At 42.2% G+C, this 18,195-nt stretch overlaps 1 protein-coding gene across 3 annotated transcripts in view; it reads left to right on the top strand.

Annotated features, from left to right (window-relative positions):
- MKLN1 (muskelin 1) overlaps positions 1–18,195 on the top strand; it is a 95,008-nt gene that overhangs the window by 21,226 nt on the left and 55,587 nt on the right. Inside the window, exons 3-6 of one of the 3 annotated variants that reach the window (XM_009097456.4) lie at positions 636–778; positions 2,156–2,244; positions 8,081–8,190; positions 11,948–12,140. In XM_009097456.4, coding sequence (XP_009095704.1) covers positions 636–778; positions 2,156–2,244; positions 8,081–8,190; positions 11,948–12,140 — 535 coding nt within the window. Of the gene's footprint in view, positions 1–635; positions 779–2,155; positions 2,245–8,080; positions 8,191–11,944; positions 12,141–18,195 lie in introns of those variants that run through there. The other 2 variants (XM_050982895.1, XM_050982906.1) reach the window with 2 other exon arrangements.

The following is an 18,195-nucleotide window of genomic DNA, read 5'->3' as shown; positions in this document are numbered from 1 at the left end:
ACTCATACACAGATTGTGTCCACCCAGTGTGAGAGGGGAGCAAATGTTCACAAGGGAGAATATTTTCATCATTTTCCATGTAAAGCTCCTTTTCTGTAATTAAGTGGCTCAGTTTTATTTGGGATGGTTAATAAGCAGTTGGTTCCACTGTTTGCCACACACCAAACTTAGTGTTCGTGGTTAAACAGCATCAACCCAGAGAGGAAAAGTAATTTGATGTTCTCTTAGCATGTGGAACATACTGTATTTATCTAATTGTGTATTCAGTTTAGGTTTCATTTCAGGCTCTAGTGGGCATTTGAATCTTCACTCTTTGTAGCTGGATCCTATTTGCCAGATTTCAGGAAGTCTTGAGTCCAACTTAAAGGAATGTATGCAAGCTATGAAGAGAATTGCTTGGCATAAGTAGTTCAACCAAATCTTTTTCCTAGGTAAACTGATGTAAAAATAATATTTTTAAAAAACCGTTCCTTCATTCCAGGACCAAGTGAAAAAATACCATAATTGGGTGGTTTCATCTTCACTTTTATTCTCTGTCTTTGTAAACTGAGTATTTGGAGCCTGTAATGCTTCTCCCTTAGCGTGTTTTGCAGCCTTGGCTTTAATATTAAAACTCACTGTTTTCTCTTCCACAGTATTTGATTCTGAAGCTTGAAAGACCTGCTATAGTCCAGAGCATCACATTTGGCAAATATGAGAAAACACATGTCTGCAATTTAAAGAAGTTTAAAGTCTTTGGTGGCATGAACGAGGAGAATATGACAGATCTCTTATCCAGGTAAGATGTGATTCCATCAGCTGTGGGAATCATAAAGGCTGGACCAAAATGCTCTTCCCCCTTGGCTCCCCAGCAGACACATGGCCAGCAGTGGGGCAGAGCAGTGGTTGTGACCCTGCCATTGGCTGCCCTCGTGTCTGTGGTCAGGTCAGAGAGCAGCAATCCCAGCACTTGCTTCAGGAGCCTTCCTTATCCTGCTCTAACCACAGAGGTTTGTGGAGAGTGAGCTCTTGGGGATTTGGAAGAGCTGGGTGCAGCGTTGCTGGATTGCAGTTCCTTCCTTCCATGTGCTTGAGGCATGGAAGAAATGATTCCCCAGGTGTAGGGGACTTTGAAGTAACTTTTAAAAGCCCAAGTAACCTCCCCATGTCAAAACCCTTGTTGCAGCCTTAAAGATCTGAACTAGCCAGCTGATCTGCCTCTTTTCAGATGGGTAGATAAATCAAACAGGCAAGTGGAAACCTGCCTTTTCCTTTGTTTAGTTGGATTTCGTAGAGTGGTACTGATAGGGACTGAACAAAGAGCCTTTGGGCTGTTCAGGTTATCCAGAACTTCTGAGTAGTTGCTAATATAAATTTGCAAGGGCCTTTTAAGGAGTGTGCTGTTTCAGAAAGGGAAATGAGAGTTAAAATCCAGGAGTACAAGAGAAAAGAGTAGCAAGAGCCAGTGTATTTTGGGGGCCTACAGAAGAGAAGTCCATCTCCAGGGGTACATCATCTGTAGTCAAGCAGAATAGCCGTGAACAAACATGGGAAATTCTATGTTGCAGGTATCATTCAAGAGCATATAGAATCTATCCATAACCCTTCCCACACTTTTGCCCTCTTTAGATAGATCTGTCTTGAAATTTGACTTTATTGCTTTTACAATTGTGGGGGGAAAAGTCTTTTAGAGTCATAGTAATTATTGGCATTTAATATTGTTCAAATCCTCATTTTGGGACCTGTACTTGTATTTTCAGTAAATATGGACTTAAGATTTTTGGTAAATTATACTAAATATTTGATATTTTTAGAAAGCAATGCCCATATATTAATCACAAAGCACTTTGTCAGGCCGATAATTTTGAAATCTGATCCATCTTCCTCTTGAGAATGGAAGAGTGCAGTTCAGCACATCAGGAGCTGAAATCTCAGGCTTCCAGGTGCAGAGGAGCAGCACTGATCCAAAGCCAATTCCCTCCCAAAATCCCAGTGCTGCCTCCCAGGGAGGCACAGGTAGGTGGAGAGCAGCCCAGGCCTCGGTCCAGCACGTGTACTGATGATTTAGAGTGGTGTGAAACAAGCTGCGTGTTTCAGGCGTGACCTAGATTGCATTTATTAGCTAGTCCTTTAATACAAGGTAAGATTTAGTAACCTTATTTATTTTTTCCCACAGTGGCTTAAAGAATGATTATAACAAAGAAACATTCACCTTGAAGCATAAAATTGATGAACAGATGTTCCCCTGTCGATTCATTAAGATAGGTAAATGCATTTTTTCAGCATTCTGAGTAGAAAATAATCTCTTCTGATACTTGTGCCTGTCTTGGCACTTGTGACTTCATTGTACTCAGGCATAGTATCCACAATAGCTGTTCCATTTCATCATCTTTTAGGCTGGTTAGATTGGAACATAGTGAAGTCCTGTTAATAAGAAATAGTAGCTTCATAATTTAGATCCTGGGGAGTGAAAGCAAAATAGAGCAATTTTCAGAAATTCAGCTGTTGAGTCAACTAATTGTGGGAGAAGCTGCTTACTGTCCTCCTATGAGTTGCTGTATAGAGCTTTAAATAAATAACTAAGCTAAATACCAGTAAAAGTTTCCATATTGACAACCTTCGAGTCTGGAAAAGCTTGGAAAGTTTTGTTCTCAAACACGGTTGCATCACATAAAGCAACAGCAGAAGCCTCTCTTGTTCTCTCCCTGCTGCTCTTATCACAATGTCTCACTCACCTCTGGCTAAGGATGACACCCAGGGGCAGGGAGGGGTTGTACCCCCTGATGTCTGGCTTGGCTGGGGCAGGGGCTGAGGGCATGCTCCCCAAGGCCAGGTACTGGGATGTGTGATAGGAGCAGGTAAGGATATCTCTGCCTTGCTTTCTGCAGGCCCGAGAGAACAAGAGCCTTACAGTTGTTGGATTTAATCCAAGGATTTGGAGCCTTTCAGCTTGCTCAGTAAATTTATCTTTCCCTTCCTACCTACTGAGATAGTACAAGACTGACTGGGTTTAAACTTGATGTTTAAGGTTAAAAATAGAGCAAGGAGGTAGTTGCTGAAAAATGAGATAAGATCCTGTTGGCTAATTTAGATGAATTTAGGAGTGTTTTGATGTGTTGGGTAATTCCTTTGCCAAGACTCTGATGATAGCGGCTGTGCAGGGGCTCCCCTCTGAGCCCTTTGCTCCAGTGTGTTCTTTCTAAATCTCCTCATGTTTGTCAGGAACTGAAAGCTTCAGGCTGGGAATCCAGTAATCATTTGTGGGGTTTCCTGTTGTTAGAGAAGCAGAGGATTTCGTTGTTCACTGGGCTGGTTTCTGGCTGCTACTTTTGGAAGCCAGAACTGTAGTGCTTGGCTTTAGGAAACCTCAAGAGTAGCAGAGGAATCAAGTTAAAGGTTGACTACAACAGGGAAGTTAAGTGACTTTTTAAAAGCTTTTTTTTTTATTTTTTATTCTGAAGCTTCCAACATTAAATTTTTGGAAAATGTTATTTTTCAGTGGCTAAAAACTAGCAAGTAGTTCCTGGAGGGCTAAAGGGCCCAGTGGAAAGATTTTTGGCTGCTTCTTTGGATGTGTAAATTGTATTCCAGGAAAGTGTGTTCTGATGAAATGAAGTGTAGCTGTGAGTTGAAACTTGTTATGGAAGTGAAATGCTGATTAATTCCCATTACCAGGTCATTTTCCTCTGAAATTATATCAGTACCTTGTTTTCTTGGGATGGGATCTTCATGTAGCACTTTTCTCAAGGGCATGTACTGATAGGACAAGAGGAAACAGCCTTATCTGAAGGAGGGTAGATTTAGATTAGATACTAGCAGGAAATTCCTGATTGTGAGGGTGGTGAAGCCCTGACACAGGGTGCCCAGAGAAGCTGTGGCTGCCCCTGGATCCGTGGAAGTGTCCAAGACCAGGCTGGACAGGGCTTAGAGCACCCTGGGATAGTGAAAGGGCCCTTGACCACATCAGGGGGATGAAGTTGGGTGCTCTTTCAATTGCCTTGCAACCCAAACCATTTCATGAATAAACAATATTATCTACATTAATAGTAAGTTTGCATTGAGCTGGCACTTCCTCATGGTTTCAGATGAGTTTTTCTTTATCTATAGCCTTTCATTTCCTGAAGCTCTCTTTCATGAAGAAATTCCTATGCTAAGACAGAACTAGAAATGGTCTTTTCACCTAAACCTATGAAAGCCTCTGGTTGATGGCTGGTGTCATTTTGTTGATGAAGTTGTGAGAGCGTTTTTTGCTGTGAAACAACTGCAAAACACTGTTACGAAATTCTGTTATTTTTCAGATTCACAGCTTGAAAATGTTTTGAGTTTGTTAAAATTTCCAAGCTGCTAGCCAAAGTAACTCAAAATTTCAAGCACCGTGCTGTGTTCCTTGTAAGAGTGCCAGGAAACAAGGCCAAAATCTGCCCTTTTGGACTCTCGGGGAGTGACACGGCGAAATCCCGCTATCAGTGAGGTTTGGGCTTGGGGGTGCACAGCACTTGCACCAGGAATGGGCTTATGATTCCACAGAGCAGCACAGGGACCTACAACAGCACTGTCAGCAACACAGTAGTGGGGTTTATATGGGGGCACGGGGCAGGAGAAACCATGGGCAGATCTGGGAGAGGGGGAAGTTCCTGCTCCAGCCTCCATTGCTCACATAGCAGAGGAATTTTCAGGCTCATAAAACACAGAAAGAATAACCTCTCTCCTTTCGTCAAGAAAAGCCTTGCACTTCTGTTAGTTTAATTACTTCAACTGTAGTTCCTGAGCACTGAAGTGCCCAGTTGTGCAGGCTTTTTGACTTACTTGACAGGTAATTTTTACATTTCATGTAGTACCTCATTAAAGAGCTGGAGAGAGAGAAGAAGGTATTTATCCAGACAAAATATCAAAGAATAATCTTTTTCATGTCTGTGAGCTTTGTTTCTGGCTCTGTTCTCATGATTCCTCCAAGCAGATATTTTTCTGTGCTGTGTCCTTGAAAGCAGAAGGTGTAAAGACTGATAGCCATGAAAGAACTTGAAAAATGCCAGGTGTAATTCTCATTGCAGTTTGTCACTAGCATGGGATTTGGTAACTAAGCCTCAAGATTCTTAGGCTTTGATGGAACAGAAATGAGGGATACTTTTTTAATGGATATTTTCTTCATTTTGCAAGTGTACCTGTTTGTATGTCTACCTGTAGATGAGTGACACAGAAATTAGCTTGAGAGAGGTATTTAAAATGACTGTGTTTAATGCCTTTGCTATTAGCTTCTGTATAGAGTTGCAGTTCTTGTCTAGGCATAGCTATTATTGAGAAGTATCCCCTAAAATCATCCTTGTATGGATTAAGAAGTGGTTAAGCAACTCGAATACCTTCTGTTTCTCAGAAGAATATTGATTTTTTTCTTAAATTTTTTTTTTCCTCTGCTGAACTCCTCTCACTGTGGAGTGACAATTCAGCTGTTCTGAGCAGTTACACCTTTGAGGATGGATTGCTGTGGTACCTGCAGAAAAAAACATAGTGAGATGGCTTTTTGATAAAAAGTGAAGGAATTATATATCTTTAGGCCTTCAACATCTTTGATTGTAGTACATTTCCATCTCAAAGGTGTGTAGAAAAAAGTGCTTCCATGCTACACACTTAGTGCCTCCTCTTTCCAGGTATAAGTCAGATTGTTGGGTGCTCTAAAAGGAGATTTTTCTGAAGATCTGAGCACTCCTATGGAGGCCTCAAAAGAGAGAGGGCAGAAGAAAGGGTGAGAGGTGTCTCCTGGGAGTCAGGAAAGAAGTTCAAAAATGGGGAGATGATCCAGCAGAACACTTCAACTTGCCTAACTGCAACAGAAATCACATTTCAGTCTCAACCTTCAGCTTTGTTTCTTTTTCTGCTCCTGTGGAGTCAGGTTCAGTTTTCTCTGCCTGTGCAGTTCTGCGAAGTGTTTTCCTTCCCTTCCCTGTACAGCTTAATGTGCTCTCCTTAGAAAAGATGGTTGCACCATGAAAATCTTGCTGTTAAAAATCATAATTTCTGGTATTTTGTTTTTTCCTTTTGGTAAGAAAGGCTGTTGGAAGCTCTGAGTTAACTGTGGGGAGGACAAATGTCAGCAATTTGATGTCTTTGCTTTTTCTTGTGGTGGGAGCTGCCCCAGATTCTTGTGTACATCCCAATAACTTCTTAGGGGTTGTAGTTAGCATCAAAGAGAGGAGGGTGAATTGTTAATTTGTTTTCTGAGAGAAGCTCATAGAAGTTTTGAGGAGAATTGCTGAAAAGAAATGGAGGTGGATAGAGAAGGTGGTAATACTTCAGTTTGGAAATTTGCCTCAGGTTTACCATCAGGAAATGTATGGTCTTGGCCCATTTGAGGTGGTCTGTGGTTTAGTTGAGCATTTCAGTTCACTGAGCTGTTGGATAGACTTTGATGTTTATAGCTGACCAAATACCAAATTTAACCTCAGTTTGGTCTGGTCTGTGTGTTCAGGTCTGAGGACAGACCAAAGGTGATACCCTTAGATGTGGTATTTTGCCAGACTGCTGCAGTAATGGGTAGGATATCCGGGACCCAACTTGAATTTAGCAGCAGTCATGTTTTATGGTGTTAAGTTACTCTACTGGCAGCACTCAGCCTGTGTCAGGGGATGAAAGTCAGCAAGAGGGAAATTTCCTGGGCAGAGAGTGTGGAATGTCCGTGGGAGACAGGTGACTCTTGGTTTTTCTGACCACCTCACTTCTCTCTCCTCTCCACAAACATGCACCTACAAGGAACTGCTCTGAAAGCATCACACTGTGTGCCTAATCAAGTTGAAAAAAAAAACCAAAAAACTGTTTGAAAAGATGTTTTGAGAGCTGTAAAACAGAAAGTACCTTCTTAGGGATATTAAAAGTAGTTAAGAGTTGCATATACAAAGTCTCTTTGGATCTTGACTGTTCCCAGAAGTTGCTGTGTGTCTTAAGCAATAGGTTTGTAAATAAACCCTCTAAAACTTAGAAAATCATGTGTTTGAACACGTGCCTTGTGCCCAAACACATTGCAGACAATCATAGATGTAGCTTGTTTGAGGTATAAATACTTAAGAATCTGTAAGAGCTCAGGAAAAGCTTTATGATGAGTTTGGGGTTTTTATTTCCTCAAGGAGTAGGTCAGACAAACGTGAGTTCAGCAGGTTAATCTCAGTGGTATTTCATGGTGCCTGTTTCAACAGGCAGTTTCTTAGTGGCAAAAATAGTGGAAAGGAGGAGGTAGTGGACTCCTTGCTGTTGCTGGTAACTGCTCATTCAACTTCAATACTGTCTTTTCCTGTTTATCAGTTACAGTCAAATCAAAAGGAAACAAAAGTATTTGAAATGAAACCACTCAATTTCACTGCAGTTTTAGTGAGTCAGAGTTCACACACAAGTTTTCTGGGGGTTGGAGTTGCTTCCGAAAGCAGAATCAGGTCTTAACCTGCAGATTAACCACAAAATCAGCACAAGGCCACAGATACTAACCCAGAGTGGTAGAGAAGCCATAGGTGAGAGCCTGTAGTGTGTTTCATGGGTCTTTTAGTATTTCAAGTCCATTTGTTCCAATATTCAGATAAAATAGTATCAGCAAAAAGCTGCACAGATTAAATAAACCTTTTAAAAAAATAGAGTTTTTAAGTTAGAAACTGACAGTTATCCCTCCCTCGCTCCTCCACAACTTGCAGATGTTACTAACTTTGTAAAATTTAAGCAACCCAAGCTTCTTGTCTTCACCATTAGGGAAAATAATTGTTGCTGACAAATGGGGAAATAAATGTACTATGAGGAGCAAATACTGTCGCTAGTTTGCTCGTGATTCCCATCCTTGTCAAAGCTTGTTGCCTCTTGGAGCTGTTTTTAATGATAGTGTTTTTGCTCTTCTGCTTAAAGCAAGCTTCTGCTTTGTAATGATCTGCTGTGTTAATGTTGCTCAGCACAGGTTGCTTTAATGACAAACTTGAACATGATGTATTTGGTAGTTTTCCTAAGCTAAGTTAAATGAGCTAGAACTTTAGTCAGAAACACTGAATTTTGTGTAAACTTGAAAATCATTCTGTTGCAATAGTGATTGTTTGATGTTTATGCATAGTTTTTCTCCTTTTCCTTTCTTCTCCAGTTCCACTCTTATCGTGGGGACCTAGCTTCAATTTTAGTATCTGGTATGTTGAACTAAATGGCATTGATGATCCAGATGTGGTCCAGCCGTGCCTCAACTGGTACAGCAAGGTAGGCCTGCATTTTAGATGCCTGTTTGTTTGAAGATTCCCAGTCTCAGAATCTTGTGAAACTTCTCTTACTGGAGTGATGTGACCTTTTCATTCCTTGAACATCAGCTATTAAAACAGCAAACACGCATAGTTGGAACCACGTGGCTGACTTTGGACCCTAAGGGAAACTTTCTGAATTTTATCTGTTTGTTCTCTTTGAAAAACCAACAAAACAGCCCCAAGAAACCCCATAATCACCAGCATCACCCAAAAAACTAAGTAGACATCACAAGAAGGGAACACTGAGCCGAAGGGGACAATATTAGTAAAGTATTAGTATTTGTATTGGAAGTGAAATGAATCTTTACAAAACCAGATTCCATTTCTCCCTCTTCTTGCCTTCTGAGTCTTTTGACTCCAGTCCATGGAGTCCAGAACCTTTTGGGTTACAGATGCACCTTTTGTTACAGGGTATAAAAATGACTTTTTTTTTTTTAAAGAATCCTTGTTGGGGTGTTGCACTTTAGATGTTTCCATCTTACTTTCTTTTTGCTGAATATCCTGGAACAGAGTGGGGCTGGTGCCACTGGACTGTGAGATGAGATGATTTATGTCATTTGTCATTAGATAGACAGAAAGTTCAAGGGATTCCAAACTTTACTTTCATAACTTGTATTTAATTGAGTATTAGAGATGACTCTCCTGTGGGAGGGAAGTGCACACTGACAACCAGAACACATTTTATTGGTACATTTTGTGCTTTGGTTCCTCTGGAACAATTAATGAAACTCATATTGTGCTGCAGAGAAGACATCCTTCCCAGCTGAGTAGGACTGAGTAGTGGAGCAGTGTACCTCTGCTTCCAGAAGGAAGAACTTAGAAGGAGATGGAGATTGTGTGTGATTAGTTCAGGGGGCTGCCAGAGCGGTGAAGAAGCTGTGGTGTGACTGTGCTGTCTGGCTCATGCCCATTTACACCGACATCATGAGCTGCTTTGTGGAGGATTTAAATAACCAGCACAGTGGAAGTTGTCTGGAGCTGCTTTATGGTCCAAGTGGTGTTGTGGTCATGAGTCAGCTGATGATGGAAGTCCAGTTGACAGAAGCTGCTGGTGGTTTTCCTTTTGCTGGCTCTGCACGTGGTGGTGTGTCTGGCAGTTTGGACCAGTTGCTGCAAGCAGGAAGCTCTGATTTTTATTTTCTTTTTTGGTCAGGAGTCATGCAGTGACGATGTCTGCATCTGTTTTGTTCCATCTTCTCCCATGGAATCGGTGCTTTTCCTGGTCAGCATTGTGTGTAGGGACAGCTTCTTCAAGGGGTGCCAGCATTGTTCTCCTAGAGCTTGGAGCCCCAAAGCAGCAGTGCAGAGACTGAGTCACGGTGGTGGGAGCTCTGCTAGGATCCACTGCCAAGTTTTTGGTGATGAGTGCATGTGTCACTGATGTTCTTCTCTCTCATGGGAGAGAGGCCACTGTTGCAGGATCCACAGAGAGGGATGTGCTGTCCCATATTTAGGGAAAGGCAGAAAGGTTACCTGTTTCCTCTAGTTCTTTGAGATGTGGGAATATTTTCACGTGTGTTTTTGGAAATCTCAGAGTCTTTGAAGTGTAATAATTCTTCACTGCCCACGACATCAGATGAGAGGAAGGTTCTACACCACATTGCCCTTCCTTTTTGTTTTGTGCCAGCAAAAACTCCCTCTCCTGTGGGGAGTGGAGCTGGGGATAATGGATAAGGACTGCAACATTCCTCAGCTTTCTCCTTGCTGTCCAGCTCAGCCTACTGCCTCCAAACAGCCTTACCCCTCTTTCCTGAGGAGTGGACATACTTCAGCACCTAGGAAGGGGTACTTTATCACTGGGTACCACTTCTGATAATGAGCACATAAGTATTTTTAATTCTAGGAGTGTATTTGACAGTGTTGATGTCTTAGTCTCCTGCTCTTGTTACGTTTTTAACCATAGGAATTATTTACAGCTTCAGATCAAAGCTATTATTTGGGTTGTCATCTCTTTAAACCTGTATGACAGCATCTAAAAAGCAGCCTTTTATATACTTTTTATACACATTTTTTGTTTAAAGCAGGTTTTTACATTTAACTTTTGAAGTACTACTATGGTGTCACTTGAATATAAACTTTTATATTGCATCAAGTGGCCAGACTCCATCCAAGTCATTCCTGGCTATCTAAGCCAGATCTATCAGTCATGAGGGGCTCAGTGGAGGGGAGGAGGAACCCTCTGTCTCAAGTCTGCATTTTGTCTGGTTTCTGAACTGGAGGATGTAAAAATGCAGAAGCTGGTAGTTACTGGTGTGCTGCTCTTCTTTTCCTTGCTATCCCTTTGACCAAAAAAATCCAACTTGGTTTTGGCCTTGACTCATGCAAGTGAAGATTTGCTTAGAGAGTGTCTTAGGCATCTCTTGGAAAGCAAAAAAAGGAGTTGTTTTTGCCAGTTGTGCTGTAAAAGTGTTCTAGCTTTAATAATTCCTTGCTGCAGCCTTGCATTCTTATCAGTACATGTCCTTGGCCTTTATGTGGGCTGGGAACTGGTTTTCTAAAAATGCATAGTTCTGGCTATTTGCAGCTGTGAAATACTGATGGATTAAGAACTAAAAATACAGCACATGGCTGTGTTTCTATTTAGCAGATTCAGTTTATGAGATTCTTGCTATCAAGCCATTCTTTGGAAAGCATTAAATTTCATTGAATGTCAGTGTTAGTTCCAGGTTTTCAGAAAGATTCTGTTCATTTAAATACTATAAACTTCACTTTTAGAAATAGTGTCCATTTAGGAGTAAAATCTTTTGTCTGTAATTTGATCAGTCTTATAGATGCTTAAAGTTACATTTGCTTTTTACCACAGTAGTTGTGTGTTAAAGATGGAAATGGAGATTTTTTTTTCTTTAATGCCTTAGAATTTAGGATTGAAAAGTCTATTTAAAATAAGTGTTTCTGCTGCTTATCAACCTAAAAATCTGTGTTTCTTATACATCTTGTTAGCAGCTTTGAAAATTGTAGCTCTTACTCAGAATTTACTACTCCCTCATGTGTCTGTGCCAGGATGTTTGACCCTGCGTGGGTTTTCTTTCACCTTTCTCACCCCTTCCCACAGCTGAGTGGGAGATGGGCAGCTGTGGCTCCATCCGTGGTGTGAAAACAGAGGTTCTGCTTCAGGAGAATATTTAGAAGTTAAAATTTTGGCATGCACAGAAATCCTTGGTGCTGCTGATCCCAAACCCTCACAAACCTGCAGGAATTGGGGTCAGCCTTCTGCCTTTCCATGGCAGGAGTGCTGGTCATTGCAAGTATTCCCATTCTCACAGCTTTTTTTTTTTTTTTCTCCTTCTGCTTCTAGAAAAGCTGTGACCTACTTACTCTTCTAAATTATTTTGTTATGTAAGAGTCATACAATCAAATTATGTAACGCTGATAGCGAAGGCTTTTTCCTGCTCTGTGCTTCGTGTAGGCCTCGAACAGCAGGGCCAAGCAGATGGGGGAGAAATAATGGTCACCCCAGAGATCTGGGACACCATGCACTCTCTTTCTTGTATGCTTATTAAATTGGATGATACCAAATTGTACAATTTCTATACTGTTGGAAAGTAAATGCCTGCACAGCTTGTAATGTCTCTCACAGCCTTCCTCCGTGAGCTGGCTAGCCCTTTGTGCGGTGTGGATAAGAGATCCTGTCTCTGGGCAGGTTCACAGGTAGTTGCCAGCAGTGCTGGTCAGAGGAAAAATCTCCATGTCTCAGAGGTTTTCTTGTGTTCCAGTAGTACCGTGAACAGGAAGCTATTCGCCTTTGCCTAAAGCATTTTCGGCAGCACAACTACACCGAGGCTTTCGAGTCGCTGCAGAAGAAAACCAAGATTGCTCTGGAGCACCCCATGCTGACAGACCTGCACGACAAACTGGTGTTGAAGGGGGACTTCGATGCTTGTGAAGAACTGATAGAAAAAGCTGTGAATGGTAAGAGAATCAGAGGAAGTGATTCATTAGTTTGAGAAAAAGTGCATTGAAATATTACCTTCTTTTGAATGTTAGTGTGCTTAGTAGTAGAGTTGGCAGGTCCATGTGTTGCTTCATTTCTGGTGTGCTGTCAGTTTTTGGACTTGTGAGTGTGTGTGTGATGAAGGATAAAAATTCATGAAATCTCTTACCACTGCTACATTTGGAGTCACTTTCCCCCAGAGATGACAAGGCGGTGCACTTGAGTGGGTAAAGACAAGTTCTTCATGTAAGTGTTGGCAAGCTGAAGGTGGGCTTAAACTGTCAGGAAAGTCACTGGATTGGTGAGCAGGAAAGCAAAAGACTGGAGTTCTCAGTGGTGATCTGGATCATGATTTCTGGTTGGAGCTCACCACTGAATTGGTCTTCAGGCAGAAGTTTTCAGCTGTGTCTGGATGAGGGTGCTCTCTTTGCTTATGGGGAAGATAATCCTTGGACAATTGTGTGGAAGTCAGTGACTGGAGGCAGAGCCTGTTTTCCTTTGCAGAGTGGGACCTTGGCAGGGCAGTCAGTTTCATTGGAACTGCTATTAATTTTTTACTTGAAAGCTTTCTACTTAAAAACATGGTGTATAAACAGCTCTCAGCTCCTAAAAGGAGGGAGATGTACTCTCTCCTGATCGAATGGGATACAGAAAGAGTGGGGCTGGTGCACTGAAGTGACTCTCAAGACCTGTGCAGCAGTTTTGGATTGCAGTCTGATAAAACAGAGGTGCTCTTGGCTGTGAGTGTAGAGCTTTTTGACTCTGTGCAGTCGCTCATCCTGGGAGACTTGTACTGGTGTAAGAGGAAAACTTTGCGTCTGGTGCCAGTAGAGTTAGGGACTTAGTGAACCAATTTCATGGATAGCTGGTACCAGAGATGTTATTCTTTAATTCTGGGCTAATCAGTCATTTTGTAATACCTTTGGAAAGATGCCAGTATACCTGCTTGACTCCCATCAGTGTGGTTTGTACCACTGAAGCTGGAAGTGGTTCTCAGAATGTGATAGAAATGATAGCTTGGAAATCAAGGGTTGTCTTCCATGAAAACCCACCATCTTTTTGAAACTAAGCTGTTCAACTGAGCGCAGTTTTAAGGAGCTTATTGCAACAGGTCTTCCAAAACTGCAGTAAGTAGTTTTCTATGGGTTTGGCTCAAGGTTTCTCTTCAGAGCAGTGGAGACCTACCCTGTGCTGAGTTCCATGAGCACAACTACAAGTGTTGAGACTGAAAATTGCCATGTTCATCCTCACCCTCCTGAGACAGCGGAGTGTTGGCTGGGCTTGGGAGTGTGAACAGCTTCCTGCAATGCAGGGGCATTTTGCAACTGGCAGCTTCCTCCTGAATCGTAAGGGCAGGGGAGGATTGCAGGCTGGAAAAGCAGCAGGGAGCTGTTTCTGTCTGTGTCTCAAAGACACGAGTGCCTGGAGGGAGCTGATGAGCCCATGGTGATGCTGCAGCAGTCAGGGGAGTGCTGTGTGCTGATGGTGATGATTTTATCATTGCCTCTCTCTGCTGCCTTGGCCATGGCTTAATCTCAGTGCCTGGAGGCTGTCCTCTTTCCACTTCATTGCAGGCTGGAGTGGAAATGATTTCTTGAATGGAATTTCACTCAAAGTCTTAGGATGTGCTGAAAAAGTATTCTCAAATATTGAATTTTTTCTTAGGCACTAATGAAGTGAATGTTTTTAGCCTCATTTTTTGAGCTCTTATATCCTAATTTCTTTTACTACTTAATGTTTGCTGAGAGTGGGGCTGCTGTCAGCAGCGCTCTGCTTTTCCAGGTGTGGAAATACTGGCAAAGGACTGGCCTGGTAGGAAACTGTAGGTCTTGTATTGTTCTGCCTGACAGACACTTGTTTCTTGTCAGATTTGATGTGGATAATCCTCCTTCCCTGGTTTTTGTAATCACATCTCTTTTTGGAGGCTGAGGAGCTCGGCATCACTTAGGTGAGCTGAAGGAATATGCTGCAGCTTGTTTTATCAGCCTTTTTTTAGTTCCAGCAAGTCTTGGTAGTAACAGACGGTGGATAATTTAGCAGGAGAGTCTTCAAGAGCATCATTAGGTTTTGTCACTGCTTCTAAGGGACAGAAAAATATGCATGGGGATGTTTATTTTGCTTCATTTTAATCCAGCACCTGGCTAGCTGAAGTTAAATGTCAGTGTGCGCATCTCCCGTCGCTCTGTTGGTCATCCTTAATGATTTTGCTTGTCTTGGAATACATTAACCTTCCTCCCCCCATCCTCCTGCCATTCTTTATGCTGTCTTCAGCTTTAAATGTACCCATTTAAAGCTCTATCGCCTCCCAGCACTCTTTAGAGAGAAGTGCTATCTATCCCGAGACACCGAGGCTGCAGCCCATATTTGCTTTAAGCTGACACGACTGCGGGTTTTCACTAACTGGGTCAATCCTGCCCTTGCTCAGGACACTGTGTCCCTGGCACTGGCACTCGTGCTGCCACATGGCCATCCCAGACAGTGAGCTGATCAGGCTGGGGTTGGGGGAGAGGGCAGAACAAGCCTCTTCTGGTAGCCACAAAACCCCCCAAAACTGCAGCTGGAACATTTTGTCTGAAGTTGTGGCAGTCAGGGTGCTGCATATTAATGGTGCTTAACAGCTGGATTCTTCTTGGTAGGGTGAGAATAGAGGTTTTCAGCCTTCAGCATGTTCTCCTGCAGTATTCCTACTACCTGCTCCCTGTGATCTTCCACAGTTACCTGTCCTTACTCTGTTCTGCATCTGTCAAGCTCCCCAGCATTTTCTGAGCAGCCTGGTCTGGTGAAAGGTGTCCCTGTCTCCATGGCATGGGGGTTAGAACTAGATTATTTTTCTGGTCCTTTCTAACCTAGGCCATTCTGTGATTTTTTTTTAAATCATTTTACTTTCCTAGCAGCTCTGTTGTGAAGTCTCAGTAGCTTGCTGCTTAGTCTCTAAGGTGTGGGTGTTCTTACCACTGAACTCCTGTCTGATGCGTTGTTTTTCCAAATAAAAGAGGATTAACTTTAGTCCTGTGTCTGTGCAGTGTAGCTGAAGTGTAGAGTTAATTGAGACATACAGATCCTTAAATTATCCCTGAAATCGTTCAAAGAGCAACTGTTCTGTTGCAGACTGGGCATGAATATGTGAACTCCTGACCGCTTGCTGATCTGGGAGTTCATTGCCTTAAAGGCACAAACAGAAGTGCAGCGAGGTTGACAGAGATACTGCACACTCAGTTCAGCCTAAAATGTCTTCTGGAGAGGCTGATATTTGCAGTGGTGGGTATTGACAAAGTGCAACGCTCTGCATCTCTTGCAGGCTATTTCCATAGGCTTAGTCATGTAGAAAAAGAGTAGGTGGTCAAGAATTAGTGCTGGCAGAGCTAACTCTTGTTCTTTTGCATTGCTAATGATGAACGCTGTCTTCCACCTCACATCACCAGATGATTTCTTTTGAGAGCTTGGTGGCAGGCAGCCACACTTTTCCCACTGATTCTTTTGACTTGTGCGTTACACTTAGAAAATGGGCAAATGGAAACTCTGGCAGCTGCCTGACTTCGTCTCAAAAAGAAAAGGTTCCTTAAATCTCAGCTGGTTCACAGACTCAGTTCAAATGCTTCACATTTGGATCCATTCCTATAGCTTTCGGGCCTATATTATTGAAGGGAAAAAATCTGCTTAATATTCCTACAGAGAGTATGTGGAGTGCAAATTGCTTGGTTGAACTGCTCGCAGCTCCTGTAGACATGGAAAGCTGCTTGGAATGGGTGGAAGAACTGCTTGTTTCCCATTAGTATTCCAGGATTGAGGTGTTCCTTCTGGCACTGCTCATGTCAGTATGTGACATGTGTTTATCTGGTGACAAGTCAGTCCTGTGCGACAAACAAGAAGTTGTGATGTACAGCCTGCAGGCTCCAGTGTCTCCCAGAACTCATGATTCACAGGGACAATTGGATTCCCCTGGAAACTCTAGACAGACACGTATACCTGAATTTTACCTTTGAATATTGGTTGGATTTAGTTCTGAGGAAGCTGCTCTGTATACTGGGATATATGGAGGGGAGAGGCTGGCTAGGGATCCAAAGCCTCTGGGAAGTAAATGGTAGGGGTTTGTGTAGAAATAGGATAACTTACATGGATTTGAGAGCAAACCTTGTTTCATTTTTATGAAGAACAAAGTGCAAGAAAATATTACAGCTCTGAGGCTGGAAAAAAAATTGTATGTTTCCTTGTTTCTCCCAAGTCTTGAGGAAATTGTCAAGTAATGGCTGGATTTTTATCTGGTAGTACCTTTCTCTCCTTCAGGTTTTCTTCAGAAGGTGGTTTGTGACTCAGCCTCAAACCATGTATGTATTTTGGCTACTTTTCTTTGGTTTGAGAAAAATCTTAAAACCTCAAACCCCAGCTCCCAGAAATTATGGGCTAAATGTCACTCTGAAGGTTTTTGAGCCATTGGTTCTGAAGTGAACAGATTTCAGCAACCCTACCTAGAGATGTGTGTTGTCTAAAAACCCCCAAACTTTATACAGCTTGCTCCTGATTGGCTTCAGCAAGTTAAATATTTTTGTCCCCAACGTTTGTTGTAATCCTTTCTGGATAACCTGCAATTGGCTGGCAAAATAAAGACTTGGGTTATCAGAGAGGCAGAATTTATCAAGCTTTAATCACAGTGAACTTCGTGTTGTTGCATCCAAAATGCGTCATGGCTTACTGCAAAGGGCTTGAAAATAGTACAAAGTTGTTTTTTGGCTGTAATTTTAGTAAACATGGACATTGAAGTGAGAGGTCCTTAGAGTGACAGAAAACACTTCATTTAAAAACTTCCACTCAGTGGTTTTTTTTTTTTTTTTTTTTTTTTTTTTTTTTTGACAAGAGTCTTGAAATTTATTTTAAACTCCTGTTTCATTGGGAACAGCTGACAGACCTGAGCCGGCCTAGATGTGAGCCTCAGTGCCTCACAGGAGCTTTGGAGACCTTTTGGTCAGCAGTGCTCTCCTGACAAGGAACATAAGGAGTGCGCTGGCGTAGGTCTGGCGTCGGGTACAGAATCCACCTAGAAATCCTCCTTTTTTTTCCCTGGTGGTGTCAGACAGGTGGTGATTCAGCTTCCAAAACAAGCTGCTGCTGGTTTGCAATGCAAGTAGAGTGAATGTGGAACTGCTTCCAGCAGAAGGAAACATTTCTGGGAAGCAAGCTGGAGTATTTCCAAACCAATGTCCCATGGAAGACGAGAAGCATTATTAAAAGAGGCCGAAGGCGCAGTAGGGGAGAAGTGTCATATCTTGACAAGTGCAGCCTGTGGGTGTAGAGCATGGGAGAGAGGTTAAATCACCCTTTCAGATCCTATGTGGTGTAATTCATCCTTTTGAGCTATTTATGTCCAATTATCTATTGGCTGCCATAGGGATAAATAGAGTTTTGGTTTCTCTCTTGCAGACCCAAGGCTGTAACGATAACCAAAAAGCTGCATTTCTGTCTGGGTTTGTGGCTGAGTCACTGTGGGATTTCTTACAGCACATGCATTTGTTCTATTAGGCCTGGCTTTTCTGAATCACAGTTTATGAGATCTCAAGCTTCAAGCCTCTTGTGTGTTGTCCCAGCTTCATAAATGCTGAAGAAGTGGGAGTTAAGAACCCTGCTATTAAACCCAAAATAAACCACTTTTCCTTCTACATACATTGAGCAAACTTCTGGCTTTCCTCGATTACCTAATGTGGAGGGGAGAGCTGCTGGTTTTGCTGCTGAGGTGAAAGTAAAATCTGCCCTGTTTTCAGAGTATTTATTTGGAAAAACTTGCACGGCTGAGTTTATGGAAGTTTTATATTTTCAGACCAAACTCATCACTTTTCAGGAGCTCTTGAGTGCCCTTGTTTTCCTGTTAGATGGTCTCTAAATAGAGCTTTCATCTTCTCCCAGGAAATACTTGCTGGCTTGGTTTTTAATTAAAACCTGGATTTCAGTCACGACAAACTACAGGATGCCAGGAAACACTTGAAAATTTTCTCTGAGCCTTGTGTCGTGCTTAACAAAGATTTTTTACCTTTTTCTAAATAA

The sequence above is a fragment of the Serinus canaria genome, chromosome 1A (genome assembly GCF_022539315.1).
Source record: "Serinus canaria isolate serCan28SL12 chromosome 1A, serCan2020, whole genome shotgun sequence".
Classification (NCBI taxonomy): domain Eukaryota; kingdom Metazoa; phylum Chordata; class Aves; order Passeriformes; family Fringillidae; genus Serinus; species Serinus canaria.
Note: the sequence above shows the minus strand (reverse complement) of the source record. Positions and strands in the feature narration are given on the sequence as shown.